This window comes from Haliotis cracherodii, unplaced genomic scaffold (assembly GCF_022045235.1).
Source record: "Haliotis cracherodii isolate W230 unplaced genomic scaffold, xgHalCrac1.p SCAF_13, whole genome shotgun sequence".
Classification (NCBI taxonomy): domain Eukaryota; kingdom Metazoa; phylum Mollusca; class Gastropoda; order Lepetellida; family Haliotidae; genus Haliotis; species Haliotis cracherodii.
Genome location: NW_027266268.1, coordinates 20,129,171 through 20,147,548, shown reverse-complemented (window position 1 = coordinate 20,147,548; position 18,378 = coordinate 20,129,171). Strand labels below are relative to the sequence as shown.

Here is an 18,378-nt window from a genome sequence, read left to right as displayed (position 1 = left end):
ACATGCAACTTGTGCTGACTTTGTTTTATGTAATTTGTTTCGAATGTTACCATGGTTACATTTAGGAGTACCGGTACATTATTATGGTGAAAATATGAACAGTACGAGTTTGTTCATCAGGACCATGTTTGTCTGTTTTTAGGTTATGTTTTATTTGTGATTGTATATATTGTTTTCACCCTAACAGGGTTCTCATGAAAATGAATTTTAGAAAAAAATTGAAGAGAATGAGAGTTCCTTTTTTTTCAGAGAAATGAGCATATTTCCCATTGTTTTGTTACATCATAGAAGATCACATTTCTTCTACTTCTTTCTCTTTATACACGTTTTGTCATTTTATTACTATTTGCCTACACATTTCTTACTGCAATCGAAAAAAATGAGTGTATGATCAAAGAATATTTGGGAAATTTTGGGCAAAAATGTAATTTATATTGTATAGGTTTTGTCAAACATTTCCAAAATATCCATTACCAAACAATATGGGGTTTTAAACTTGAGAAAACAGCTTCGGCTGATTTGGGCGTAGTCTATGACATGAAGAATGAAGCCAATGCGATCAGTGTTTTGTACGTTTGCTATTTATTCACTGCCATGCTAGGGTCTGTAAGTCCTGTCAGCATTTCACCAGTCCTATGCATGTCTGAAGTTGTACAGATTCAGTACTCTGTTAGAAGCTCAACTGTATATAATGTGTTGTCAAATATAAAACAGTGTCTTACACTTGCAGTCTTGTGTCATGTCTTGGTTGGGGTGGGGGTGTTGGTTTGTTGGTTTGTTTGTTGGTTTGTTGTTTAACGCCGCACTCAGCAATATTCCAGCTATGTGACGGCGGTCTCTAAAAAATCAAGTCTGGACCAGACAATCCTGTGATTGATATCATGAACATTGATCCACGCAATTGGGATCAAAGACATGCTTCAACCAAGTCACTGGATTGTCTGATCCAGACCGCCGTAATATAGCTGTAATATTGCTGAGTGCGGCGTTAAACAACCAAGTCAGCGAGCCTGACCACCCAATCCTGTTAGTCGCCACTTACGGTGGGTGTGTTGAGGGGGTTTGGTTTCTGGGGTTGTGCTGGGGGGGTGGGGGGGGGTGGGGGGTGGCAGGTGCCAAGGAGGCGAGGGCTCAGTTGCTGGGGTCCTAGTTGAGGGATTTGGGTTACTGTTGAGTGGCTGGGGTAGAAGACAAGAGGGTGTAATGTAACGCAACTTGGTAAGTGTGTAGTTTGTGGGCTCAAAAGTCACGGTTTTTTTCCTGATAATATAAATTTTGACCTTGTAACCATGCTCCTAAATTCACTGAAAATGCATTTCCTCTCACTGTAAACATCTCAGAAACCACTGATATTGAAACTTCACACCAATAAACCATCTGATTTTCAAATAGGGCCATTTCAGCTCAAAAGTTATGGTAATGCTCTTATGACAAAAGGCAGCTTTTTCATTGTGAACATCTCTGAAATTGCCAGAGTGAGGATGCTGAAGTTTGGCATGTGTGGTTCTCCTAATGAGGACTCATTAGTCTTTTACTGTTTTGAGATACAATTGGAGAATGTGTTTGCTTTAGAAACTTCTCCGCAGGTTTGCAACTAAACTTGTGCAATGTATAGCAACATTGTTCTTCAACATTACCATATTTTCTTGAGTACAATGCACAAAAACATTTGAGTGGCAATGCCGTCAGTAACTTTATTTCTTGTACAATGGCGTTCTCCGCAATATTTCAGCTATACGACGGTCTGGACAAGACAATCCAGTGACTGACATGAGCATCAACCAAGTCAGCGATCATTCCCCCCCCCTCCATCCTGTTGGTTGCCTAAGTGGTTGTTTACATTTTATATACTGTTTACTACATATCCTGGTGAGCTATAGTGCCGTTGTACTATTTTAATGTGCAATCTGAATCATGGCCAAATCCAAATGCGTCTTGAATAAGGTAAACCAGTGTTTGATAGCATGAGCACATCTTTAGGGCCTGACAAGCAACCAAGTCTAACAATGTAGCCACCTGATCTTTTACTCATTTGTTTAACGGGGCACTTGGCAATATTCCAGCTATTCGACGGCAGTCTCTAAATAGTCATGTCTGCCCCAGACAATCCAGTTATTGACATGAGCATCGCTCTACGCAATTGGGATACAATGACATGCACCTGCCAAGTTGGGAGTCTGACCACCTGATCCCGTTTTAGTCGCCTCTTACAAGCATAGTTGCTTTTTATGGCAAGCAGGGGTTGCTGAAGACCTATTTTAACCCAGATCCCGTTACTTGGGTCAAGCACCGACTACTTTGGCACCTGTTCCGACCCTAATTCCCAGGGCGTTCTCGGGTCTTGTATAACTTGACCATTCCATGGTGCCCCAGGGAACTCCATGATTCCTTGGCTATGTAACAGAGGTGAGGTGAAATGGGGTTTAACGTTGCATCCAAGATTATTGCACTTATATAGCAACGTGCATGCACGTGTGTGTGTGGCTCTTGGTACTAGTCCGGACTGATGCTGATATATAGTGCTAGCTCACTGAGATACCATGCCGCAGTTTAACATGAATACCCCTCTCAGACACAGTATACTGACTCCCAGCCGACCAGTCCTTGTTTTAGCCCCTAAATGCCGAGCGCCATACAGGGTAACAACAAATACCATCTTTTAACGTCTTTTGGTATGACGCGGTCGGGGATCGAACCCCGGACCTTCCGCTCTCTTGGCGGACGCTCTACCACAAAACTACAGAGGCGGTTCTATGTAACAGAAGTTATGAACACTTTCAACATGTAATTAAGTGTTTATTGCAAATATAAGATTGGTTCAAACAGAACAAGTGTAAAGTTGTCCCTTAATTATAAAATCAGATTTCAACAAGCCTGTTTTGTACATAAACATACAAATAAAATGTCCAACAAATCGTGAAATGATAAAATAAATTAAAATAACTCAACATTTTAAGTCCATCTTTGGACTGTCTTGTCCATTTCAAGTCCGACTTTTTGGACAGCTGAATGTAGCATTACATGAAATTGGCAAGAAAATAGAAAAAAAAAGTCTTTCGAATACAAATTAAAATGATTTTCATAGAATCAGAAATATACTTCCATAATATTACATTATCAGAGTTGATGTAAATGGAAAGAAAGCCATCACGTTGAAACAGTTCTTACAAACTGAGGGCAAAGTGTCGAGGCAAGGACCAGCGCAAGTCAATCCTACGCTTGCGTGTCGGCTCCACGAAGGCACCAAACAGTGGCCACACAGAGAAAGGGTTATCCTTGGCTCTGAACAGCTTGCGGACTTTTCCAAAAACATCTGGAGCAGATTCTTTCGGATCCTTGTCTTCAACATTTGGTGTGCTCGATGCTGGAACTTGGGTTTTGCTTCTTGGTTTCCGGGCTCCATTGGGCGAGGATCTGGCTCCCACTTTATGAGTTTTGGCAGCACGTCTTGCAAGAGGCGAATCTTTAGTGACGTAGATGGTCGTGTTGGGGTGATCTGGACTCTCAATTGGAATCAGGAATGGGCCCCTGTCCCTCTCGTAAGGGCACTGTCGTCGGATGTGCCCAATATGTTTGCAGTAGAGGCACATAGACTCCCTGTCTCGCAGGGTAATAAGACATTCGTGTGTTTGGACTTCAATCCGGTGGGGCAGTTTGCAGAGTTGAAACCAATTCATCTCAACCAGAACGTTCCGAACAACTCGCGGCTTGCGGCGTTTGTAGTCGACCTTCTCTCTCGTTATCTTCACCACCTTGTCAACGTATTCTTTCAGCGCATGGGCGACGAGTGTGTCGGGGACTCGCGGAGGAAGGCGATGGATGCGGAGCGCGTACTGAGCCCCCTGGTGGGGCGAGACGCTGTAGCGAGAACCCTCCGAACTGAACGGGGATAACTTTGACAGTTCCTCCAGGGCCGACTTGTCGTTGAAAGTTAATGCCCATTTCTGTATCATGGACGTACGGACAAATGCTTCGACGCTCTTATGGAGATTCTTACTCTCCAAATACCGGAACACACATTCCTTGTCGAATTTTCCTTCAATGCAAAGGATGTCAGCAGTACGGCTTAGTAATTCTTTGTTGAAAAATTCTTCAGGTATTGCGCTAACGTAAATGATGCTTTGTTCAGACATGTTGCAAGATTTCATCAATTAACAGTAGCAATGTTCATCAGAAAACTCACCACGTGTGCTGTCCACGTGCTCTCTCGTGCCGACTCGACTGACGACTGAGGACAAAATGCCTCTTCGCGCGTGCGCGAATGACACAATCGTGTGAAAATCGTGCAAAGTCTTCCTGCGCTCGTCTGCGGTTCAGAGTTCAAAACGGCTCTTGTCTTTTGTTGTCTTTCTTTTCTTATAAATATTTTGTAATCATTTTAAGTATTTCATTATCTTATTCACCAACACAACATTTTACAAGCATTTGTTTTGGAGAACTATCTGTTTGAGTCATTTCAGTAACTGAAATTGAGGTGAAGGTTAAAAGAACGTTACTCGAAATTCGATGAAGTCCCTAACACCAAATACCACCTCTGTTGCCCCACACAAACAGTAAACTGTATATCAACCTAGAGGTTATGGTAATCCTAAAAGTATGCCAGTTTCACACGTCGTGTTTATGACGTCGTGGGTGCCGCTGCACAAAACAACCTTTGCTCTACGACTGTCGTAAGTCTATGTTAAGGTATGGAGGTTATAATCACTTTAGTAGTACACACTTTAGTGCCAAGATCCTTTGTACAACGCCACCATCAACTAGACTGCAAATGGAGCAGGGACCGTGATATAGGTCAAAGGGCTGCGAAGACCTACGAACTCACTCACATTCGGGTACCAGCTTGGCGTATGATTATTCGTTTGCTCTCTGTACCGACGTTTGACTAATATTTTAGAAATATTTGAGCTAACATACATTTATATTTTATTTCATCACAAAATAGTATATCCAGAGTTGATGTGATATATTCCAACATGATAAGTGTGAAATCTCAAATAACATTGGCCCAGTCGTCGAAAGCGCCGCGATTCGATGTGCAGAGTTGCGTCCCTTGGGTACGCCAGAAACCTATGATTGTGGGTTCGAATCCCGGTTCGCTCCAATTTTGTTTCTAGGTTTGTCAGCACCATACCCGTGCTCGTGGGTTTCACCGAAATGGCAAACGTCTGAAACCTGCATCACTTCAGGCTTTCCTCCCACACTGACTGGAATAATGTTAAAAGCGGCGTTAAACCAAACTCACTCACTCACACACTACCATTGCTTTGTAGTTATGTGTACATTATGTATTATATAAAATACAAGCCTCGGTTATTTGTAACTTTTTGTATCAATGAGTCTTGATATATTTGATCTGGGAAGCACTTGGATGAGATTCTCTGTTGTGACTCGGACCACATCCTCCATTGTACGATCCCGATCACACCATTCTCGTGTATTTATTTGTTTGTTTGTTGTTTAACACCGCACCCAGCGATAGTCCAGCAATATGACAGGGTCTGTAATTCTCAATTCTTGACCAGATAATCCCGTGATTGATATCAAGCGCATGGATTCACGCAATTGGGATACGATGACATGCATCAACAAAGTCAGCGAGCCTGGCCACCCGATCCCGTCAGTCGCCTCTTACGACAAGCATAGTCGCCTCTTACGGCAAACATGGGTTGTTGAAGACCTATTCTACCCCGGATCTTCACAGGTGTATATGTTTACGAACCACGATCAAATAGTGTTGGTACCTGTCGTTCGCGAAAAGGTGAGAGTATCCTACCCCACCGGTGGCACCCGTCACAAACACATGCAAGGGCGAGTCAAGTATTCACCTGAACAAACACTTACATATGGTGCAAGTCAAAATAGGAAATGGCATCATTTTGGTCACCGATGTGTCAAATTTAGAATGTCCTCCTCGTGTCTACCATAAACGTTCTGAAAACTAAAGCCTTGAATGTTGTAACCCTGGTCAAACAGCTTTTGAGCAAAGTAACGTCAAGATATGTAATAAGTAATATGAGTACAATTAACAGTTTTTGTTGGGCGCAAATACACCTTTTTTGGTCGGAGATCGCCTATATTCTTAAAATAGTGCCACGTCACTTAAGCTCATCTAGATATGTAGTCAACACTTAATAAACGCTGCTGTCAGTATTGGTGTTCAGATGTTCAAACGTGTTGAATCCCACAACAAACTAAACAAATACCAAATTTGAGTCCATTTTGTGTAAAACCTGACGAGTACTAGCCATAAATAGCTTTTTAACTCTGTCTGCAATTCTAGCTATATACGTACCACTAAGTACACATACATTAAATTTGATTACATTTTGAAAGAAAATGTTTTACTAATTACCATAAAATGTTTCAGCTTTCAGTATGGTCAAAAGGGCGAAGGTCAAATCAAAGTTAAATTGAGAATATAGTGAAAGACGGAACATCCATGTAGAGCCCCAATACAAACTACTCATGAACCAAATTCTATTCCAGTGTGAACAAAAATGACTAAGTAATACACTCTAAATCTATGTGTTATTATATTTCTGTACTGTGGAAGCACGTGTCTGATTTTAACGTGTAGTGTTCTGAATCTTTACAGACGTTCTAAAAGTGTTACATCGTCAGAACACGTTGAAACGTTATAAATATGTTTGTAGAACACACCTGTTCTGGGCCGAGAACATCAACGTTCAGAATATTTTCAGAACACATGGACGCGTTCTAAAAGTGTTATATTCATGTGTTCTGTCTAGTGTTCAGTAGAAGAACACTTGGGTTAAGAGTGTAGCCATGTATACATTTTTTTTCAATGTGTGAAAATCCGATTCAAACCATTTGAATTTAGGTGCCATCATTCGTGGGAAAAATCACCTGACGCTTCAGCATCTTCCGTCAACTTTTTCTTTTATATTAGGTACAATGTTTACAGTGCGAGAATGTTTTTCCAATTTGATCAAAAATGAGTAATGAACACAAATAGGTTTTTCAATATGGCTTCCGTGGCCATATTGAAAATCGGATACGTCGGACGACGGGTGAGTCAAGTGAGCGAAAATCCATTTCCTTATCCCTTGTGTCACTAGGCTTACATTGCTCCTTGTGTTACTGACTTATTTGTTGTGGGGGCCATGTGGTTAAAGCGTTCGCGTTCGATTCCTCACACTGAAGGGGCACGGGTGGCCCAGTCGTCTAAGGCGCCGCGATTCGCTGTGCAGAGTTGCGTCCCTCGGGCACGCCTTAAACCTATGATTGTGGGTTCGAATCTCGGTTCGCCCCGATTATGTTTCTAGGTTTGTCAGCACGATACCCGTGCTCGTGGGTTTCACCGAAGTGGTAAACGTCTGGGACCTGCATCACTTCGGGCTTTCATCCCACATTAAGCTGACACGCCGTGATGTAACTGGAATAGTGTTAAATGCGGCGTTAAACCCAACACACTCACTCACTGACTCACTCGAAAAATAGCAGACGACAGAAATCAAACATAGAGTTATTCCCCCTTGATCTGTTTTATTCGGAAAATATCGTAAAATTCCGGAGAATGGCGTCTAACATAATTAATTCGAGATACAAAATTTGGGTTGGTATGTGGCAAATGTAATGTCAACAGTTCGGCAGTTCTAGCGAGGAACTTAAGGATATTCTTTACATGTTAGCGGGATACATTGAAAATAATAGAATGGGTCTCAGCCAACCAGAATCCGACATTCATGTCTTCATGTCATCCGTGTCTTTCTCGAACAGCCTGTCTAGGGCCGAAAGTCCCATAGTTTATTGTTGACTCCAACACGGTTAGTTATTGAATTAATGTGGCTACTTTATATAGCGAATAATATAGTCTTTCTTTTCTAGGACATGAAATTGAAATTTGCACAGTTACGACTGATCTCGTTTCCGTCGACACAATAAATGAAGCAACCCGAATTACAGACCGCATACACCTGAGTGGCACCCCCGACAGGACAGGAGTACACGCAGTTGAAGGGGTCCGTTGTGGTTGCCGATGTTGTCGGCGATGTTGTTTTTGACGTCGTTGCTGAGGTTGTTATGGACGTTGTTGCGGAGGTAGTTTTGGACGTCGTTGGTGAAGTCGTGGCTGAGGTGGTTGAAGACGTAGTAGGTGATGTGGTTGCAGAGGTTGTAACTGACGTTGTAGGTGACGTCGTAGGTGACGTGGTTGCTGAAGTTGTTAAAGACGTTGTAGGTGAAGTTGTAGGTGACGTGGTAGGTGAAGTCGTAGCAGAGGTAGTAGCAGAGGTTGTTATTGACGTTGTAGGCGAAGTCGTAGGTGACGTGGTAGCAGAGGTAGTAGCTGATGTGGTTGCAGAGGTTGTTACTGACGTTGTTGGTGAAGTCGTAGCTGACGTGGTTGCAGAGGTAGTAGCTGATGTGGTAGCAGAGGTTGTTATTGACGTTGTAGGTGAAGTCGTAGGTGACGTGGTTACTGAAGTTGTTATAGACGTTGTAGGTGAAGTTGTAGGTGACGTGGTAGGTGAAGTCGTAGGTGACGTAGTAGCAGAGGTTGTTATTGACGTTGTAGGTGAAGTCGTAGGTGAAGTGGTAGCAGATGTAGTAGCTGATGTGGTAGCAGAGGTTGTTATTGACGTTGTTGGTGAAGTCGTAGGTGACGTGGTTGCAGAGGTAGTAGCTGATGTGGTTGCAGAGGTTGTTATTGACGTTGTAGGTGAAGTCGTAGGTGACGTGGTTGCTGAAGTTGTAGGTGATGTTGTTGCAGAGGTTGTAACAGACGTTGTAGGTGAAGTCGTCGGTGACGTGGTAGCAGAGGTTGTAGGTGATGTGGTAACAGAGGTTGTTATTGACGTTGTGGGTGAAGTCGTAGGTGATGTGGTAGCAGACGTAGTAGCTGATGTGGTTGCAGAGGTTGTTATTGACGTTGTTGGTGAAGTCGTAGGTGACGTGGTAGCAGAGGTTGTAGGTGATGTGGTAGCAGAGGTTGTTATTGACGTTGTAGGTGAAGTCGTAGGTGACGTGGTTGCTGAAGTTGTAGGTGACGTGGTAGGTGAAGTCGTAGGAGATGTAGTAGCAGAGGTTGTTATTGACGTTGTAGGTGAAGTCGTAGGTGACGTGGTAGCAGAGGTTGTTATTGACGTTGTAGGTGAAGTCGTAAGTGACGTGGTAGCAGAGGTTGTTATTGACGTTGTAGGTGAAGTCGTAGGTGACGTGGTAGCAGAGGTTGTTATTGACGTTGTAGGTGAAGTCGTAGGTGACGTGGTAGCAGAGGTAGTAGCTGATGTGGTAGCAGAGGTTGTTATTGACGTTGTAGGTGAAGTCGTAGGTGACGTGGTAGCAGAGGTAGTAGCTGATGTGGTAGCAGAGGTTGTAACTGACGTTGTGGGTGAAGTCGTTGGTGACGTGGTTGCAGACGTAGTAGGTGACGTGGTAGCAGAGGTTGTTATAGACGTTGTAGGTGAAGTCGTAGGTGATGTGGTAGCAGAAGTTGTTATAGATGTTGTAGGTGAAGTCGTAGGTGATGTGGTAGCAGACGTAGTAGGTGACGTGGTAGCAGAGGTTGTTATTGACGTTGTGGGTGAAGTCGTAGGTGACGTGGTTGCAGACGTAGTAGGTGACGTGGTAGCAGAGGTTGTTATAGACGTTGTTGGTGAAGTCGTAGGTGATGTGGTAGCAGAAGTTGTTATAGATGTTGTAGGTGAAGTCGTAGGTGATGTGGTAGCAGAGGTTGTTATTGACGTTGTAGGTGAAGTCGTAGGTGACGTGGTAGCAGAGGTTGTTATTGATGTTGTAGGTGAAGTTGTAGGTGACGTGGTTGCTGAAGTTGTAGGTGATGTGGTAGCAGAGGTTGTTATAGACGTCGTAGGTGAAGTCGTAGGTGACGTGGTAGCAGATGTTGTAATTGATGTGGTGGGAGACGTAGTAGCTGTAGAAGAGAAACATGCAACACTTAGCACCAGACAATCAACTATTTCAAACACTGAACGAGTGGATGGAGTGAGTATTGTTGTACGCCGCTTTCAGAGTGAGTGAGTGAGTGAGTATGGGTTTACGCCGCTTTTATCAATATTCCAGCAATATCACGGCGACACCAGAAATGGGCTTCACACATTGTACCCATGTCGGGAATCGAACCCGGGTCTGCCGCTTTCAGAAATATTCCAGAGATATCATGATGGGGATTCACTCATTGTACCCATATACAGAATCGAACCCCGCACGCCTCTTATCACTCGGCTACAAGTACACCCAGGGTCCACTTGCACCAGCGATCTTAGCTCTAAGATGATCGTAACTCCCATACTTTAACATAGGCTTACAATAGTTGTAGCGCTAAGATCGCTTTGTGCAAGTGGGTCCAGGATGGTTCGAAGCTGGTTGATAATGTTGTTTCCCTGCTTACCGCTTGTGGTAGCTGATGTTGTTGCAGAGGTGGTCGCTGAAGTGGTCGCAGATGTTGTCCTGGATGTAGTAGCTGACGTGGTTGCTGAAGTCGTCACGGATGTAGTAGCTGATGTTGTTGGCGACGTGGTAGCTGATAATGTGTAAGAAAATACATTTAATTCCTATGAGGGATTACGCTTTGGCGGTGGGGAGTTTAGTTTATCCCTGATTTTAACTGTCAGGTCAGAATCGGACCTCCGTAACCTATGTTTGTCGTAAGAGGTGACTGTCTGGAACAGGGAAGTCACTCCCGGTGACGTTCCTGATATCAACGCCGTAGTGGGACGTTGCTCGTAATATCAATCACTGAATTGTCTGATCCAACTCGATTATTTACTGGCCGACGTCGACATATAGCTTGAATATTGTGCAGCGTTAAACAACAGACAAACGAACGAACGAATAAACGAACAAATAAACGAACGAACGAACGAACAAGCAAGCAACTGTATTTCAGTGAAATGAAAGTGTGCGAGAACGCCCCAAGTTAAGCAGGTCGTTGATTTGATAAAACCAGACATACGTGGATATAGTGAAAGACCAAGGTTCATCAGCAAGGCAAATCGATCAGCGGATCCTGATACATAAAAGGGACAAAACTCCTTTGAGTCTATACACGTATTTTGAAATCTATCAGTTTACAAAATGATATGTTTTTAATCATTCTTGATAATTCAAACACTCACGGCTAGTTGTAACAGATGTGGTTGCCGACGTTGTGGGTGAGGTTGTTGCTGACGTTGTTGCAGATGTGGTAGCTGAAGTAAAGAGAAGGCGATATCGTGAACATGTTTGTTGGAAACGCCGCCCAATGCGTTCCGAAATGTTTAAACTGCAACGTTACTACCCTTGGAAGAGGTCCCCTGCCATCTTCCACTGCCGAGGGGGCGGTCGGGTAGCCTAGTGGTTAAAGCGTTCGCTCGTCACGCCGAAGACCCAGGTTCGATTCTTGACATGGGTACAATGTGTGAAGCCCATTCCTGGTGTCCCCCGCCGTGATATTGCTGGAATATTGCTAAAAGCGGCGTAATACTCACTCACTCACTCCAGTACAGAGATTCTTAAGGAGGAAAACTTCAAACATTCTTTGTGTTAGGTATTCATTGCTAATAAGGGCCTATTGTTTTGGTTGACTGATATTGATGTGGTCGGTAGGTCGAAAGAAATAAAATACATGTACCCGAATTTTTATTTGTTCCGGCAGGTAATAAAAAACCGAAATCTGGTTAGGGTTATTATAAATATTTTTTTAAAGTAAATCTGACAGCGGTGCTTCAAAGTCGCTTTTATTGTCAATGAGGTCATTACCATCGTCGGTAGAAAAAAAACCCTTTCTGATTTATGTTTTTTCTGAATTGTCGATTTTTAAGATTGTCGAATCCGTAAACCAAGCGTAAGACATGAAGTACAAAGAACATAAAAACAACAATCTGAAAACCACACCAACTCACCTTTGACTAAAACACAAACAAAACTAAGTCCAAACATCAAGATCTAAGCTGGACCATATCATATCCTGGTTAATGATTAATGACGGATATCCAATAGAATGAGGTAGTAATTACCACTTGTAGTTGCAGACGTTGTTGCAGAGGTTGTGGCTGATGTTGTGGCAGAGGTTGTGGCTGAGGTTGTGGCAGAGGTTGTGGCAGAGGTTGTGGCTGAGGTTGTGGCTGAGGTTGTTGCAGAGGTTGTGGCTGAGGTTGTGGCAGACGTTGTTGCAGAGGTTGTGGCTGAGGTTGTGGCTGAGGTTGTGGCCGAGGTTGTGGCTGATGTTGTGGCAGACGTTGTTGCAGAGGTTGTGGCTGATGTAGTGGCAGACGTTGTTGCTGAGGTTGTGGCTGAGGTTGTGGCTGAGGTTGTGGCAGAGGTTGTGGCTGAGGTTGTGGCAGAGGTTGTAGCAGAGGTTGTGGCCGAGGTTGTAGGAGAGGTGGTTGCTGAGGTTGTCTGTGAGGTTGTTATCGATGTTGTGGCTGATGGCGATATGAAATCACAGTATTAAAAGAGCTTTTTTTATACATGTGTGCATGTTTGTTTAAGAAATGAATGTATGTACTTACGACTTGTCGTTGCAGATGTTGTCTTTGAAGTTGTTTGGGATGTAGTTACTGAGGTTGTTGGGGACGTTGTTGCTGAAGTTGTTGAGGATGTCGTTGCTGAGGTAGTTGCTTAAGAAGAGGAAGAATCATCATCATTACAATGGCAATGCTAGGTTGTTTACTGACGTCTAGTTCAGTCCCGAAAAACAACAAAAAACAAGAAGGGTCGATTAGCTACTCACGACTAGTTGTTGCTGATGTGGTAGCCGAGGTCGTTGCTGATGTGGTAGCCGAGGTTGTTGCTGATGTTGTGGCAGATGTCGTTGCAGACGTGGTCGCTGAAGTAGTCACCGAGGTTGTTGGCGAAGTTGTGGCTGATGTGGTAGGTGAAGTGGTGGCCGAGGTTGTTGCTGATGTAGTAGGTGAGGTTGTAGTTTCTGGAATGTGGAAAAATATTAATGACTCTGCTGTCGTATTCCCAGAGACACACGTGATAGAGCGTGACTCTTCAATTCGCAGCGCAGGGTTGCGTCCCTTAACTTTTCCAGGATCCACTGACCGTCCATTCGAATCATAGGTTCATCCTGTTTTTGATCCTTACTCATCACATATTCCTACTTATTGACTTCAACAAACTGGTATACGTTCAAGACTTTCGGCGTTAAACCCAAACTCACTCACTCACTATACGCCGCAGTCTGTAAGCTACACTTGCCGTGGGATGCACGCCCAATGACCTTGTATATTCGTCACCCTTTATGCTCTTACAGGGGGCACGGGTGGCCCAGTCGTCTAAGGCGCCGCGATTCGCTTTGCAGAGTTGCATCCCTTGGGCTCGCCAGAAACCTATGATTGTGGGTTCGAATCCCGCTTCAGCCCAATTTTGTTTCTAGGTTTGTCAGCACCATACCCGTGCTCGTGGGTTTCACCGAAGTGGTAAACGTCTGAGACCTGCATCACTTGGGGCTTTCCTCCCACATTAAGCTGACACGCCGTGATATAACTGGAATACTGTTAAAAGCGGCGTTAAACCCAACTCACTCACGCACTCATTCACTATGCTCCTACAGGGCAGTTAACCCCACTTCTGATGTCGTTATCCGAGCAACCGTGAAGACCCGGGTTAGAATATGTCTTCAGCAACCCTTGCTTGCCGTCACAGGCGATTATGCTTGTGACAGGCGATTATGCGTGTCGTAAGAGGCGACTTAAAGGGATCGAGTGATCAGGCTCACTAACTTGGTTGATGCATGTCATCGTATCCCAATTACGTAGATCGATGCTCATGATGTCAATCACTGGATTGTCTGGTCCAGACTCGATTATTTACAGACCTCCGTCATATAGTTTGAATATTGCTGAGTGCGACAATAAACAACAATCAACCAACTAAACAAACGTTATCCGTCGGATTACAGGACGAAGCTTATCTCCCTTCCCACCTACACTTTTCACATGCTACCGTTTAAATTTCTTACAACTCCGGGGGCACGGGTGGCCCAGTCGTCTAAGGCGCCGCAATTCGCTGTGCAAAGTTTCGTCCCTTGAGCATGCCAGAAACCTATGATTGTGGGTTCCAATCCCGGTTCGCCCCGATTATGTTTCTAGATTTGTCAGCACCATACCCGTGCTCGTGGGTTTCACCGAAGTGGTAAACGTCTAAGACCTGCATCACTTGGGGCTTTCCTCCCACATTAAGCTGACACGCCGCGATATAACTGGAATACTGTTAAAAGCGGCGTTAAACCCAACTCACTCACTCACTCATTAGAGTAACAAAGTAAAGTATAAAAATCATACTCACGACTAGTTGTCACAGACGTTGTTGGGGATGTAACGGCAACAGCGACAGCTAATGGTGACGCATTTCTGTTTAAACACATGAATTAATTGTTTACAGACAACGATTATCCAAATTACACAGTCATACAGACAATACCTCAGTTTGACTACAATGTCTCGACCTAGACTTAGACCAAGAGGCCCCAGCAGAGATAATAAGATTTTCTTAGCCCTACGACTGTCGTAAGTCAGTGTTAAGGTATGGTACTTACGATCATCGTAACACTAAGATGGCTTTATGAAACAAGGCCCTGGGTCGCAATCCATAAAAAGTTACGATCTATCGTAATAATATAGTTCATCATAGGCTTACGAATGTGACCCGTGAAGACCCGGGTTAGAAATGTTCTCCAGCAACCCATGTTTATCGTAAGAGGCAAATAATGGGATTGGGTGGTCAGGCTCGCTGTCTTGGTTGATGCATGTCATGGTATTCCAATTGAGGAGGTCGATACTCATGATGTTAATCACTGGGTTGTCTGGTCCAGACTCGATTATTAACAGACAGCCGTCATATAGCTGGAATATTGCTGAGTGCGGCGTTAAACATCAAACAAACAAACAAGCGAACGAATGTGGCAGTGCAACTTTGCAGATGACATGGACCACTTTGCACAAGGCGATCTTACGCTGTGACCGTAATGACTCCCTTACATAAACATAGATTTACGACAGTCGTAGAGTTACGCTCGCTTTGTGTAGCATGTCCATGAACTATCATTTAGTCCGGGACTGACATTTAGTCCCAGAAATAAAGTCATTTTTTATATATGTGCAAAAACGCAAAAAAATATGCAAATGGAGCCAAGAACAATAATACTTCGCGGAGCTGAGCCAATCTAGACTTGCCAAATCATTCTAGACTTGTGTTGGATTTATTTGGTTATTTATTTTCTAGGGTCTGGAGAAAAACTTGGGATGACGTACTCGCAGTTGTTGACGGAGTTGTAGTCGCACTGACCCTTCCTAGCGTTGTACAGCAATGGGCGGCAGTCCACGCTCATGCTGTTTCCATCGCCACAGATGTAGAACTTCCGGCAGGGGTCCGAGCAGTCTGGGTAATATCCTCGTGGTTTCCCTGCACACCCGTCTTGTGTACACGACATGATATCTGTCAACAGTCGTAGTCATGGTAACCCAAATTGACACAGTGAAACTTCGTTAGTCCAGACCCCGTTAATATAACCTTGCTTATAGGAACGCCGTCATCTATACACGGGATCGGGTGATCAGACTCGCTGACTTGGTTGATGCATGTCATCGTGTTACCATTATGGAAACCCCCGATCGATGCTCCTGATGTCAGTCCCTGGATTGTCTGGTCCAGACTCGATCATTTACAGACCACCGTCATATAGCAGGAATATTGCTGAGTGCGGCGTTAAACAACAAACAAACAGACAATCTGCTGTAGCTGGCGCAGGTGTTGCCCTTTGTCACCATGTTAATAATGCATGTAAGGTTACAGGGAGTTAGGGGTATTTTTCAAACTATCACAATATTACCGAAATAATACCTATTTTTCAAATGTATGGCATTAGTGTTTCTAACTATCGCAATACTATAGCAATAGTTGGAATGCCCTCAATAGCAACCCTTATTTACGACTGCCCCAAGGTCTTGATACGACTTCTTCTTTGATAGGCATTTAGAAGTTGGAGTACTAAGTAAGGATAAGAATTTATGGATGAACAACTTCTTTCTTTTATTAATTGTAATAAAGAAGTTGTTCATCCATAATTTCTTATCCTTACTCTTTATACGGCATTAAGCTATCTTTAATATGTTTGTTGTGCTCAGGGTCGTTCAAACTTTCAACACCGATACAGCAAACTTTGCATATGCATGTATACTATATATATGGATAATTTTTTTTAAAGAACACCCGCTTGTTTCAAATTGTGATAGTGAATCGGTCCTGGCATGAGGCAGGCTTTTCTTCCGCCCGCAGCCAGCATCTGAAGCTGAGCATCGAGGTGTGAAACACACGAGAAAAAAAGGCAATTTGCATCATACTGTGGAATTTGCAGTGCTCCATCTATTGGGCCACGGTGCCATTTCAGTAATTCGAGAGAGTAGCTTTAAAGTTCAATGGGGTTTATCAAATTGAACGATGTAATGTACTTTTTAGTATCGCGGCAGAAGGCTTAGCTGACGTAGTTGTAGAAGTTGCAGAGGTTGTTGCTGACGTTGTGGCTGATGTTGAAGCTGAGGTTGTAGGGGTTGTAGTTGAAGTAGTAGGAGAGGTCGTAGCCGTAGTAGTTGCTGACGTTGTGGCAGATGTTGTAGCTGAGGTTGTTGGCGGGGTTGTAGCTGAGGTAGTAGGGGAGGTAGTAACCGTAGTTGCTGACGTTGTGGCAGATGTTGTAGCTGAAGTAGTAGTAGGGGATGTGGTAGCAGAGGTAGTTGCTGATGTTGTAGCTGAGGTTGTTGGCGGGGTTGTAGCTGAGGTAGTAGGGGAGGTAGTAACCGTAGTTGCTGATGTTGTGGCAGATGTTGTAGCTGAGGTTGTTGGCGGGGTTGTAGCTGAGGTAGTAGGGGAGGTAGTAACCGTGGTTGCTGACGTTGTGGCAGATGTTGTAGCTGAGGTTGTTGGCGGGGTTGTAGCTGAGGTAGTAGGGGAGGTAGTAACCGTGGTTGCTGACGTTGTGGCAGATGTTGTAGCTGAGGTTGTTGGCGGGGTTGTAGCTGAGGTAGTAGGGGAGGTAGTAACCGTAGTTGCTGATGTTATGGCTGAAGTGGTAGTTGGGGATGTTGTAGCAGAGGTAGTTGCTGGTGTTGTTACAGAAGTAGTAGGAGGCGTCGCTAGAGATGTTGTAGGTGATGTTGTTCTGGACGATGTTGTAGTTGCCGACGTGATAATTACTGCAGCTTCATTTAGTCGGGCTACAGGTCCTTGTAATGTTGTCCTAGGAAATCAAATGTTCATTGCATTGCATCAACAGAGACCTAATATTAATACTAAGTCAACATCAATACATGTGGATAAATTAAAACATCGGTCTACATTTCTTTATCAAACCAGGGGGGCACAGGCGCAACAGTGGCCCTGTGTCCCATAGCCTAGTCTGTCATACAGACCCTGAAACAAATATATCCATACAAGTACGCCAGTCTATAATATTTGGCAAGTCTAGATTACTACATTATCTGAAAATGAAGATAATCTTTAGGCTCATTTTTATTATATTATATTACTAGAATTTAACAACTGTTTTTCATCTGTAAAATAGGTTCATTTCAGAGACTAGATGTTAGTCTATCCATAGCCATGCACAGCCAGATTCATGGGTTCCCGAGTATATCCCTTGGTCTCTGAGAACCAAACCTGAACTCGTAGGATTCCCCCAAAGCTTTGTTTTTTCGAAAATCCCTTTACAGTTACAAGATGCCAGCTCACTGTACAGCCTAAAAGACGTTGTACGCTACTTTATACGCTACTATTTCGTAAATCAAGACATGATATGCCCGGCTGCCTTGGGATTCCTGGTTGGAATCCCCGGAGGCGTTGATCGTTACTCACTATATCGATCACTGGAGCGCGGCGTTTAAACCCCCCGCCAACCCAGAAATAATAATAATAATAATAATAATGATGATGATGATAATAATAATAATAATACTCATCATCATCATCATCATCATCATCATCATATGCCGGCCCCACAGCGGCAACGTGACAATACCATGACGTCAGTACTTACGCGCATTTCGGCACATTCTTTGGCCAATCACAGTTCGCTGTGACGTAATTGTAGACGAGAGGTTCTGGACACGTGAACACCGACATGTTTTCGTAGCAGACGACGTACTTCCTGCAGTCGCCGCAGAAGCCGTAGTAGCCCTTGTCGCGACCGACACAGGTACTTGTGCAGACGTCATACACAGCTGCAATGGATGATAAATCTGACAATTTGTTAAAGTTTATGAATGATGGAAACTAAAAAACACACCAAAAACAAAACCTTGAAATGAACCTATGTATGACAGCCATGGAGATCTGGAGGATTACCTTGTTATCCAGAGCCCGTTCCACAAAGCGATCTTAGCTCTAAGATTGTCGTAAGTAAGCATAGTCTCATCTCCC

The 18,378-nt window shown here is 43.8% G+C and overlaps 1 protein-coding gene across 1 annotated transcript; it reads right to left on the bottom strand.

Annotated features, from left to right (window-relative positions):
* Positions 1 to 7,920: 7,920 nt before the first annotated feature.
* Positions 7,921 to 15,397, bottom strand: LOC139458512 (fap1 adhesin-like). Its single transcript, XM_071239948.1, has 6 exons — positions 15,219 to 15,397; positions 12,695 to 12,886; positions 12,471 to 12,578; positions 11,976 to 12,383; positions 10,370 to 10,501; positions 7,921 to 9,892 (listed from the first exon to the last, which is right to left on the bottom strand). The coding sequence occupies exons 1-6, from the start codon at positions 15,395 to 15,397 to the stop codon at positions 7,921 to 7,923; spliced, it is 2,991 nt and encodes a 996-aa protein (XP_071096049.1).
* Positions 15,398 to 18,378: the final 2,981 nt, after the last annotated feature.